The 12,032-nt window shown below is 39.1% G+C and overlaps 1 protein-coding gene across 1 annotated transcript; it reads right to left on the bottom strand.

Moving 5' to 3' along the window:
* Nucleotides 1–981: 981 nt before the first annotated feature.
* On the bottom strand, nucleotides 982–11,566 carry flot1a (flotillin 1a). Its single transcript, XM_084130979.1, has 13 exons — nucleotides 11,420–11,566; nucleotides 10,120–10,169; nucleotides 9,950–10,025; nucleotides 8,082–8,172; nucleotides 7,753–7,896; nucleotides 6,950–7,069; nucleotides 6,776–6,871; nucleotides 6,506–6,658; nucleotides 5,549–5,730; nucleotides 3,986–4,031; nucleotides 3,700–3,837; nucleotides 1,964–2,128; nucleotides 982–1,853 (listed from the first exon to the last, which is right to left on the bottom strand). The coding sequence occupies exons 2-13, from the start codon at nucleotides 10,160–10,162 to the stop codon at nucleotides 1,836–1,838; spliced, it is 1,272 nt and encodes a 423-aa protein (XP_083987105.1). The 5' UTR covers nucleotides 10,163–10,169; nucleotides 11,420–11,566; the 3' UTR covers nucleotides 982–1,835.
* Nucleotides 11,567–12,032: the final 466 nt, after the last annotated feature.

The following is a 12,032-nucleotide window of genomic DNA, read 5'->3' as shown; positions in this document are numbered from 1 at the left end:
GCCTATATATGCACAGGTGTTCTAGTTTGTCAAGCAATGAGACCTCAATATGGCTAGGTAATTGAGTTTAATATGGTGGCATTCTATTAACTAGATTTAATGTGGTTGAAAAGGTTTCAGTAAACTTTGGGCCGCAAGCTTAGGCCATCAATCACTTTACCATGTTAACGTTTACTAGGGTTTGTCGTTCTCCTGCAGGGAACATGTTGAAATGAATTGATTTAGCCTGAACAAATAGTTAAATGTTTATTTTAGTAGGCATGTTACTTGCTACTTTAAGGCATCATAAGCACAAACAGACAACACAAAGGTTTTGGTTTGTTAGTCTTTGCATGCATGCTGAAACAGATGAAATTGGAGATTTGTTTAGATAATTGTATAGATACTTTGTATAGAATAGAAAAAGTTTCTATTGACAAAAACTACTTTTCTTTCAGCACACTAACATAGCAGCCCTAGCCTACAGCATAACAGTAGTCTACCTAATGCCCTGCATACTACATCAATCCAAATATTACTGTATAGGCTTAGCTAATATCTGCCCACCAATAATAAAGCCTTCAAGTAATGCACTCTACTTCAAAAATATTAGTCATGAAGATTGTAGAAACAAATACAAAAGTGTGAATGTGTGGTTAGTTCAGTCTGCATTACATATAACATCTATAGTACCATAAGAGTGTTTACACAGTCATACTGTTAGTAATTATTAAATGTAAGGGACAAATTATGTCATTACTGCTTATGAATTATGAAGGCTTATCTAATGAAAAGTCAAGTGTCAACATATTGTACTGACATTTAAACATTTGAAAAAAGAACATTCATCACAATAATGTTCGTAAATTAAATACTGTATAATCACAAACAAAACATTTTGGAGCTTTTTTACTTAACTTAACATCCCTTTTTTAATGAAACAAGTTAAAAGGGGTATTGAAACTATTTTCATAAGGATTTGATGAACACAATATGGTCTGCTTTAAGATGAAACAGTGCAAATGTATAATATTTAATCGTACCCTTGAGTCGAGCAATGAAAACACTTCAAACAATACAAAAATCCTACAAATAATATTTGTGAAATAAGTTACAAACAGAATATTTACTGACCTATACTTCAGCATTACATATAAAGAGATCTGATTGTTCATTTGAATAAACACTTAAACATATATAATGATGATCTGAGATTATTGGCAGTATTTTCAGATTTCAAAGCACAGTACCATTTGAAGCAGAATAACTGCTAGAATTCCTACACAATAATGTCCATCTAATACAGCTAAAACACATCGTTGAGGTAAAGTGAGAGTGAAACCCACAGAAACAAGTGACAACAGCATCAGTCATAATAAATATGTTTCCCTTCATGTTACTTTGGCTTTCTAAAAGGTTAACTAATGGAAAGCTCAAGTATAATGTAATGCTCTTAGTGCACACACACCTATACGAAAAACTGAAGGTGAATGTAACATTTCAAAATGTCTGCAGTGTCTAATGCCGTTCAACAGATCCCTGGACTTCACGTTCTTCTTATGATGATTACATTAAAAATACAAAGAACAGCTTTCTTCCCTGGAGTTTTAGATTAAAATGCACTTTGGGTTTTGGCAGCAAGGCAAGACAGACAGGAAGTGTAAGTCGAGACTCGAGTGAGAGAAACATGAGAAAGGGTAAACAAAGGAGATGCAGAGTAGAAGACAAGAAAGATACAAGGAGCAATACATTGTTACAGAAAGAGGAGAGAGTTTAAGAAAGAAACTGAGAGACAAGTGAGAGAATTATAAAAGGAAAGATCCATAAAGCATGCATACAGTGATGTCATGTTGGGTTCAACCGGTTCGGGCCACCTAAAGGAGAAGAGAAATTCTGTGTCAATTGTACCATTATATAAATAACGTCATGATCATTTGCATAAAAACAACTTTTGTATTTGGATTATCTGAAATGCTGTTTTCACCTGGGAAATACTGATGCCGGTCAGTTTCTCGATGGTTTCAGGCAGTTTGGTCATGATGTCGAGCACTTCACCTGTCAGCTTGGCTGCGCCAATCTCTCCACCTCCGCTGGAAACCATGGTGACTTTATTGGCAGCTGTCAGAGGCTTACTGATTTCCTCGGCCATCTAATGGATAGAAAAAACACAATTCACCATCAATACACAACGTCAGCTCAAACTGCATCAAACTGCTTTCTGCTCGATGGTCCACTTTAGACATTCTACTAGCTATATCTTACGGTGTGTTCACTCTTGGCATGTTTGGTTCGATTAAAACGAACTCTCGTGCGATTGCTCTGTTAGTGCGGTTCATTTGAATAAGTGTGAACGCTGCCATCCAAACCCTGGTGCCACCAAACAAGCAGACCGAGACCACTGATAAAATGGGTCTCAGTCCGCTAACAAACAAACTATGTAAATATGAACGCAACACGGACCAAAGACATGTAAACAAACCAAAAACAGGACATGATGTCACAAGATGCGACCCTAAAAAGGTCAGAATGCTCATGAATACCCATTTTTTTTTGGTCATAGTCGAGACGTTGCCCATCACAGTTCGGTACAGGCGTCAGAACCGCGTCTCCTCGCAGCAGATCTTCATTTGTGTGTGTGACGGAGGGATTCCTGCCGCTGTTTTGACTCCTTTACACATTTTATAAGCTCATACACGAGTTCTCAGCTGGTCAAAAGACCATCATATGTAGGCTACGCACACACAGCGAGCGCATTTAGCCCAGAACACAGCACTGTTTTGAATGTTCGGTAAGTTGCGTCTCAAAATATACATCATAAAAGCTGACCAATCAGGTTGTGAACGTATCCCTATGCCTTTAGGTTTGGCATCTTTAGGTTCAGTGTTAAAATGCCAATGTGAATGCTAAGAAGACTAGAACTAATGGCGCTTTTCCACTACACAGTACCAGCTCGCCTCGACTCGACTCTGTTTGGTTTTCCACTGTGTAAAAGTTGTACCTGTACCTGCTTCCAGGTACTTTTTTTCGTACCACCTCCGGCGAGGTTCTAAGCGAGCTGAGGCGATACTAAAATGTGACGTGAAAACACGACAGACTGCTGATTGGTCAGAGAGAATCGTCACTATTCACTGCGTCATCATTGCACGCGCCAGACGGAGTATCCTGAATAAAAAACAGCAAAAACAAAAACATCCAAAAACAGCATACACTCGATTTCCTCCATTGTCCTGTGTGTGTGGGTAGCGGGTGTGTGTCGCGTAGAAGATTAAGTCACGGCAGTTTCCTGCGGCGTCGCTATGACGACCAGGTACTATTGTGGAGGTACTATCTGCAATGGAAAACGGAGCAAAAAGCGAGCCGAGCCGAGGTGAGTCGAGTTGAGCTGGTACTGGTAATGGAAAAGCGCCATAAATGGATTATTTTTTGTGGTCCGGACCAAACTAACCAAGCGAACCGAACTACAAATGTGAACACACCCTAACTTTGCAACTACATGCCAACTAATTCTACTAACCTGAACACGAACATCTAACCCGAACAGTTAACTTTGCATAATGTAGATGCAAAGTTACTTATAGTTAGTAGAATATCTAAAGTGGACCATCAAAATGAAGTGTAACCCAGAATGATTCCCTTTTTTGCAGTAAAATGCTATATATTTCTGTGTATTGCATTTGCTAACACACTAAAAACTAAATTCACTCTACAACACCCTCTCACCAGTGGCAGTTTCTCCAGCAGCATGTCCACCATAGCTCCTTCTTTGTATTGCTGGAAGGCCTCAGCCTTCTTCGCCATCTGCTCGGCCTCGGCACGACCTTTAGCCTCCACGGCGTACGCTTCGGCCTCTCCTCTCACCTGATCAGAGAAAGTGTGTGAGCTGACATATCTTAATTTACAAACACAAAATCTGCTTTGTGAAGTTTAGAGACACAGATAACGTAGAACACAAACAGTTTTGTTTTGAATAATAGCCTCTTATTATTAGAGATGGCGGATCACTTACTTTGATGGATTCGGCCTCAGCTTCTGCCTCCATGATTAGCTGAAGACTGGTGGAGAGCATAAAAAGCCCAGATGATGTCAGAGAGAGAACACTTTACAGTCATATCTTACACATTCAATATATTAACCTATATTAACCTAACTTATTAACTAATTAAAAACTACTGTTATTAATATATGCGTTTTTAATGCTTTTGAAGTGTCCCTGTTATGCTATTTTAAAGGTTCCTAATTTTGAAGGTCTCCTACAATAGGTTTACATGCATCCATGGTTAAGAAACACACATTTTTTCTCAAAATATACATTGCAGAATCTCCTCTTTTCTGACAGTGTCTGAAATGGATCGATAAAGGATTCAGTCTCACTAAATCCCTCCTTTCCGCAAGCTAGTCTGCTCTGATTGGTCGGATGGCCCAGTCTGTTATGATTGATCTACTGCAAACAGCACATGTCAGACACCATTACCAACCAAACATTACCATATCTGAATTTCAGCTCAGAGGGCTTCTTCAGCACTTATATATACAGTGATACAAACAGTAACAATGGTGTAATTTTACCATATTAATTCAAGTCCTCCTCTGTTGGAAGCACATGCAAAGTTGAGCATCTTCTCAACATTTCAACAACACAAACTTTTCCAGGTCTCAGCTAAATCTACAGTGTTTGAAACCAGGCCAAAGTAGATGATGTTCGCAAACAGTCAATGAAGAACATAAGCAAGCATTACGTAAATTTGTTACAAACCTACATAGTAAGACTGAAATTGACATTTCAGGCAGTTCAGACTTGATTCTTTCTTTTAGGAGACAATATTTGTCGTGTTCTTTGACCTTTGAAAATTTGTAATTTACAAACAGCTATAATATACACACTACATGTAAGGTAAAATGCACTTCTATGCTAAAATAGTCTTTTTGCTATTTTGTATGACACTAGTGCAGAAATGACACACTAGTACACACAAAAGTAACTGGTAAATGTTTGTGGAAATTGACCTTCACGTTATATGTTAAAGGGGTCATCGGATGCAAAATTCACTTGTGTGTGGTGTTTGCATATAAATGTGTCTTTGCAGTGTGTGGACACAACCATCATACAATGAAACAAATCCATTCGCTCCTTTTTTTAATCCTCAAAAAGCCTAAACACTCTCAATAATCAAGCCGTTTGGATTTTCGAGCAATATGATGTCATATTGCTCATGCTCCGCCCACGACCGCTGACGGACTGTCCTGTATTAGCATATTTACGCCCTCAGCCATTTGTATACGGTCTGGCAAGGCAGCACTTTACGTGTCTTGTGTCGACACCCCCCATGGAAGAGAGGGGTGGAATGAGCAGTTGCTCATTATCATTTAAAGAGACATGCACCGAAACGGGTCGCTGTGAACAGAGCTGTTTTTGAGGAGGTAAAAAGGGTGTTGTTTTACGCAACCATTGAGGAATTTTAACCAAAGTATGTTACAAACTTTACACGAAGACCCTAAAGAATCATAAATGGGCATCCGATGACCCCTTTAAAACAAACAGTTATCTGAACTGAAGGCACATCCATCTCACCGCTCGGCTTGTGCCAGTTTCTCCAGCCGGTATCGCTCGGCATCGGCTGGTTTCATGACTTTGGCCTCCAGCTCTTTCTCCTTGCGTGTGATCTCCTGTTCCTGCAGCATGATTTGTTGCGAGCGCTCCACCACTTGCACCTGCATCTTCTGCTCCTCGATCTGCTGCTTCGTCTTCGCCACCTAATGCGACAATTACACAGCAGGGTGAAGATTACCTGAATAAATGCAAGTCAATTTAACCCCCCCCCCAAAAAAACCCTCATGCCACATAGTTATGTTAGATAACAAATCTAGCATTGTATTTTTAAGTTGCCAGCCACCGCCAGCATTTTTGATCATATTCACAAACTTTCATGGCCCCCAGAATATTTTCTCCTATGAATATGTAAACAGTCAACATATAAAAAGAAAGAACAGAGCTTCTGCTTTTAAACAACAAAATAAACATTTTAGTCTAGCTTCATTCACACTCGAATGTGATTAAATTTCATAAAGACAACGTTTCGACCAAAAAGCTGAGAAATTTGCGTTTTTGTCAAAGACTTTGTCTGGATTCAGAATGATTATCAAAACGTAGATCGAGTCCATCAACTCCCCCAAAGCTTCACCGTCCTCGTCCTGGGTTCGACATTTTCACCTGTAACGTTAGGCAGTTTTGATTTTTATGCTGTTGAATGATTGGTGATCAAGTTAGCTTACTTGTGCGAAAACAACTTTATCTGCTCCTTCTTGTTTATGCAGATCTTTTACATCTCTTGTTTTTGGATCCAGAGATGCTGTACTATTTCAGAAGATCCGTAACAGCACCCCCTACCGTCTAACAGTGCACGGATCGCCGGAAAAACTTGTCAGTGGCGGGAAAGAGTTAACAAGAACCCCAAAGATACATTGAAGCACAAGAAAGTCTTTCACATAGTTGATGGTTACCAAAAGGTTTGGTTGTAGTTTTTTTTACCTGGAGCTGATAGGCCATTTCAGACTCAGCTTTTTTGGTGAAGACCTCAATATCGTAGACAGCCTTCTTTAGCTCGTAGTCTCTCTGAGCCTTAGCCATCTCGATCTCATTCAAGTACTGAGCAGATATCTTCTCCTGCATAGCATGGGCCTCCTACAGAGAGCAAGAGAGCAAATGAGAGAGGCGTAACATGAGAACATTTTAACAGAAATCCTCAGTGATATTTAGAAAATAGGCTGTATTTGAAATAAAGTTCAGAAAAAGGCTCACCCTGATCACGGCATCTCTTTTGTTCTTGGCTTCCCCAATACGTGCATCCTTCTGCACTTGTGCTGTACGGGCTTTTCCCAAAGAGTGCAGGTAATCCTGAAAGAAAAGGGCTTGATTCACCACTCACATAGTATCATTTTTACAGTTTTAAAGCATTTAAACAAACTAACAGACCTGGTCATCGTGAACATCCTTGAGTGTGTAGCTGACCACGCTGATGCCCATGTTGACAAGGTCGGATGAAGCTACCTTGAACACCTGTTCGGAGAACTTCTTGCGGTCTTTGTAGATCTCCTAAAGAACAAACACACAACCCACTTACTTAATTGTAGAGAAACCTCAAAGCCATCATGCTAAAATGAAGTCAAGGTTTCACAAAGCTGAGGACTGAAAGTGCAGATTTTGAATACTAGGGGTATACTAGACCGCGATCGCACTTTATGAGGGTGAGCAAAAACACACTGTTTTTGTGTGTGTCCCTTTAAATGCAAATGAGCTGCTGAGGGCGGAGCTTCAAGAGCTCATGTGTTAGCATCTTCGATTACCTCACACAGACATGCACTGACATTTTTTAAAAACTTTTAGACTTTTATGTTAAAACCAGAGAAGGACAAAGATGGAAAGACTCAAGAAGAAGTGACAACATGTAGAATGCAACAGGGCAGTTCTGGATGGTTAGCTGATGAATTTATGTAGCTGATGTTGAGTTTACTATCTTCTAGTCATTGATTAGCATATTCTGTCATGATAATCTATAAATCACGTTCCTGGGGGCGGGGTTTATGTAAATTTTAGGGTTAGTGATGTAATTTCTTGCTATTTCTTTAGTAAATCCTGTTTTTTTATCACCAAAAGAGGGTTTGCCCTAGTGCAATCTGTTAGTAAATCTGGCCCTATATCTAGTTTTACTGTTTGTAATGTTGCAGAGTGCCATACATTTGCAAGGTGAGCACTATTTGTGCACTTTATCTATTTACCTCCACAGTCAGGTGAGCAATGATGGCTCTCTGGTGGCCCTCCAGTGTTTCCAAGGCAATGTGAGCAATCTCACCCTCCGACTTTCCCATGAACATCTGGCACGCTGCAGCCAACATCTGCTTATTCTGGCCCTGAATCTTCATCTGTAGGAGAGACACATAATCTGTTTAGCCACATAATCAACAAGAATGGATTTCTACAGAAAAGTTAGCCTATTAAAGAAGGATGAAGCCTTTAATCATTTGTGACAAAAATTACAAAAACAGGTTCTGATTTCCAAAACCCATATGAAATGATGTTTATAGCTTATTAGAGAGTGTGTGTTAACCTGTGCAATTCCAGTGACAGAGATGGGCACTCCATGACGTGTGTAGACTTTATCACTCTTTACATTTAGCGTCAGAGTGTTCAGAGAGATCCTGTGATGGAAGAGAGAGAAAAAGCTAAGATTTGTTTGCAAAACCACACACATACATATATATATACAGACTATACAGTGAGGAAAATAAGTATTTGAACACCCTGCTATTTTGCAAGTTCTCCCACTTGGAAATCATGGAGGGGTCTGAAATTGTCATCGTAGGTGCATGTCCACTGTGAGAGACATAATCTAAAAAATAAAATCCAGAAATCACAATATATGATTTTTTAACTATTTATTTGTATGATACAGCTGCAAATAAGTATTTGAACACCTGTCTATCAGCTAGAATTATGACCCTCAAAGACCTGTTAGTCTGCCTTTAAAATGTCCACCTCCACTCCATTTATTATCCTAAATTAGATGCACCTGTTTGAGGTCGTTAGCTACATAAAGACACCTGTCCACCCCATACAATCAGTAAGAATCCAACTACTAACATGGCCAAGACCAAAGAGCTGTCCAAAGACACTAGAGACAAAATTGTACACCTCCACAAGGCTGGAAAGGGCTACGGGGAAATTGCCAAGCAGCTTGGTGAAAAAAGGTCCACTGTTGGAGCAATCATTAGAAAATGGAAGAAGCTAAACATGACTGTCAATCTCCCTCGGACTGGGGCTCCATGCAAGATCTCTCCTCGTGGGGTCTCAATGATCCTAAGAAAGGTGAGAAATCAGCCCAGAACTACACGGGAGGAGCTGGTCAATGACCTGAAAAGAGCTGGGACCACCGTTTCCAAGGTTACTGTTGGTAATACACTAAGACGTCATGGTTTGAAATCATGCATGGCACGGAAGGTTCCCCTGCTTAAACCAGCACATGTCAAGGCCCGTCTTAAGTTTGCCAATGACCATTTGGATGATCCAGAGGAGTCATGGGAGAAAGTCATGTGGTCAGATGAGACCAAAATAGAACTTTTTGGTCATAATTCCACTAAACGTGTTTGGAGGAAGAAGAATGATGAGTACCATCCCAAGAACACCATCCCTACTGTGAAGCATGGGGGGTGATAGCATCATGCTTTGGGGGTGTTTTTCTGCACATGGGACAGGGCGACTGCACTGTATTAAGGAGAGGATGACCGGGGCCATGTATTGCGAGATTTTGGGGAACAACCTCCTTCCCTCAGTTAGAGCATTGAAGATGGGTCGAGGCTGGGTCTTCCAACATGACAATGACCCGAAGCACACAGCCAGGATAACCAAGGAGTGGCTCTGTAAGAAGCATATCAAGGTTCTGGCGTGGCCTAGCCAGTCTCCAGACCTAAACCCAATAGAGAATCTTTGGAGGGAGCTCAAACTCCGTGTTTCTCAGCGACAGCCCAGAAACCTGACTGATCTAGAGAAGGTCTGTGTGGAGGAGTGGGCCAAAATCCCTCCTGCAGTGTGTGCAAACCTGGTGAAAAACTACAGGAAACGTTTGACCTCTGTAATTGCAAACAAAGGCTACTGTACCAAATATTAACATTGATTTTCTCAGGTGTTCAAATACTTATTTGCAGCTGTATCATACAAATAAATAGTTAAAAAATCATACATTGTGATTTCTGGATTTTTTTTTTTTAGATTATGTCTCTCACAGTGGACATGCACCTACGATGACAATTTCAGACCCCTCCATGATTTCTAAGTGGGAGAACTTGCAAAATAGCAGGGTGTTCAAATACTTATTTTCCTCACTGTATATATACAGACTATATATATATGAATATATATATATATATATATATATATATACACACACACACACACACACACACACAGAGTGAATAATACCTTTGAATCTGCTGAACGCATGGGACAACAAACACTCTCCCACCAGATATCATGAGCGGTGGAGAGCGGCAGAAACCTGAGGAGTCCAATAACACATGAGAACATGTTTTCATGATTTCTACTGAAAATATATCTCTGTATAAACACATTCCTGTGATGTTTAGTCTTACCCGACACCACCATTGCCTCATTGGGACCGCAAGTGTAAAACATTTCCACACTATGGGAAAACAGCAGAATGCGGGTAAAATATTCTGCAAATATTCAAATGAAAAAATATTCTGAAAATTGGATTCATTCCCTAATATCTCACACATATTTTATAACAACAACTGTATTATTCTGCTCTTAGTAATTTACACTTTAGTAAAGGAGTATTTCTTTTTTGTAATTGCAACATCCTATGACACACTATGCATAACCATAACAATAAATCAGTTCTGTTGTACTTATGCAAAAACAAATTGCTGCAGTAATACAGGTGTTTAAGAAAGTGCTGTGGTATTATTTTCTGTCATGTTGTGTTTTGTAGGAAAACAAAAATACATCAAATACATATTTTTTACCCACATAGGGCCCATTTGTATTTTATCATAGGGAACAGTATGTGTGAGATCATTTGGATCCTTGATTCATTAGAATTACAAATACATTTTAGTAGGCTACATGACACCTAAACCGCCAAAAGTGAAAACAACTCATTTAAATCTAGGTCAAATTAGACCCGCAAAAACCACAAACAGAACACTTAAAAAACAACTCTATTAAACTCTTAAACAACAACTCTATTTAACTCTTAAATATTTTAACGAATTATATGTACTTATAGCGTACAATAATGCAAACAATAGCCTATCTTACAATCTGCATAAACCATGGCCATGCATTAGGTTATCGATCGATTTTGCTTCTCGGAAATGGTGGGCTTGGCTTGGTTGCTTATTAAATAAACGTTTGCAGAGCATTTATAGTATAATTTAATTAGCTTATTAAAGGGTGCTATGCGTTATAGTAAAATACGAACATCTCGTTATTTATCACAATTTAGCTCTGATATATATATATATATATATATATATATATATATATATATATATATATATATATATATATATATTAATTTTGTGTTTGAATTATGGTATATTTAAAAAAAAAAAATTGAATATGATTACGGTTGCGGTGGACTAGGAGTGCCTTAATAATCACATTAGTATAATCACATTTGTGTAACAGTATTAAATCCAAATAAATATAGTCTTATTTTACCTATTACACCAACACCAAACTGTATTTTCCTGCTAGACTGAAAGTAAAAAACAACAACTGCTCCTATAATCTCGCAATATTTTATTGGTCGGCAGAAGGGACATTAATCCAGTGTTTACATCCAGCACGTCACGACAGCGTTAAAGCTCTCGGAACAGACTGCATATAGAAAACAGGAAAATAATTATTAGGAAAAACTCTTACCGTTGGGTAAATATTATTCGAGTTGATAATACCACGATATTGGGTTATTTTCTAAATGGTGTAAAATAAAGACGCAGTAATCCAGCAGGCTGTAACTAGCATCAGTGTATGATAGTGATGATGATGATGGCGCCCCGCCCGGATCCCAGTCACACAGACTTACTGGCGCCATCTCACGGTGAGACTTAATTAGAGCCGTTCTTCGCATGTGGCCTAGGCTAAATGAATCATTTGAAAATTATGTTATCGATGCAGTTTGCCCCAGCGTATCGGAAGGATGAGCATTGAATTATTAAAATAAGTGGCTTTCACACAGAACGCGTTTTAGAATAGGCCTATCATCAAACCTCCTGCTGTTGTAGGCCTAACGTTACACCACCTGCTTTTCCATTGTTTATCCTTTGCGCTCGCTGCTTCTAGTTGCAGCAGATAAAGTTCAACTTAAAAAAAAAAAAAAAAGGCACACCGTCCTTCAGTTTAAACTTATCCAATTGAAAATCCTGTGACACAATGGAAAGGTACAGTTTGAATTTATTTATTTAAAGCTATCAATTACTCACACTGCCTTTCTGGTTTGCAGCTGCTACAGTCTTGTCATTAAGTTGTCATTACA

The sequence above is a fragment of the Abramis brama genome (assembly GCF_963993115.1).
Source record: "Abramis brama genome assembly, chromosome: 12".
Classification (NCBI taxonomy): Eukaryota; Metazoa; Chordata; class Actinopteri; order Cypriniformes; family Leuciscidae; genus Abramis; species Abramis brama.
The sequence above is the reverse complement of the archived record's forward strand: the minus strand, read 5'-3'. Positions and strand labels throughout refer to the sequence as shown.

Bases quoted from the DNA above. Each gene is read 5' to 3' on its own strand.
- flot1a (XM_084130979.1), bottom strand. From the start codon at position 10,162: ATGTTTTACACTTGCGGTCCCAATGAGGCAATGGTGGTGTCGG. The intron at 10,026-10,119 runs GTAAGACTAAAC...TGGACTCCTCAG, and splicing joins TGAGGCAATGGTGGTGTCGG to GTTTCTGCCGCTCTCCACCG. The intron at 2,129-3,699 runs GTGAGAGGGTGT...TCTATCCATTAG, and splicing joins TGCTGGAGAAACTGCCACTG to ATGGCCGAGGAAATCAGTAA.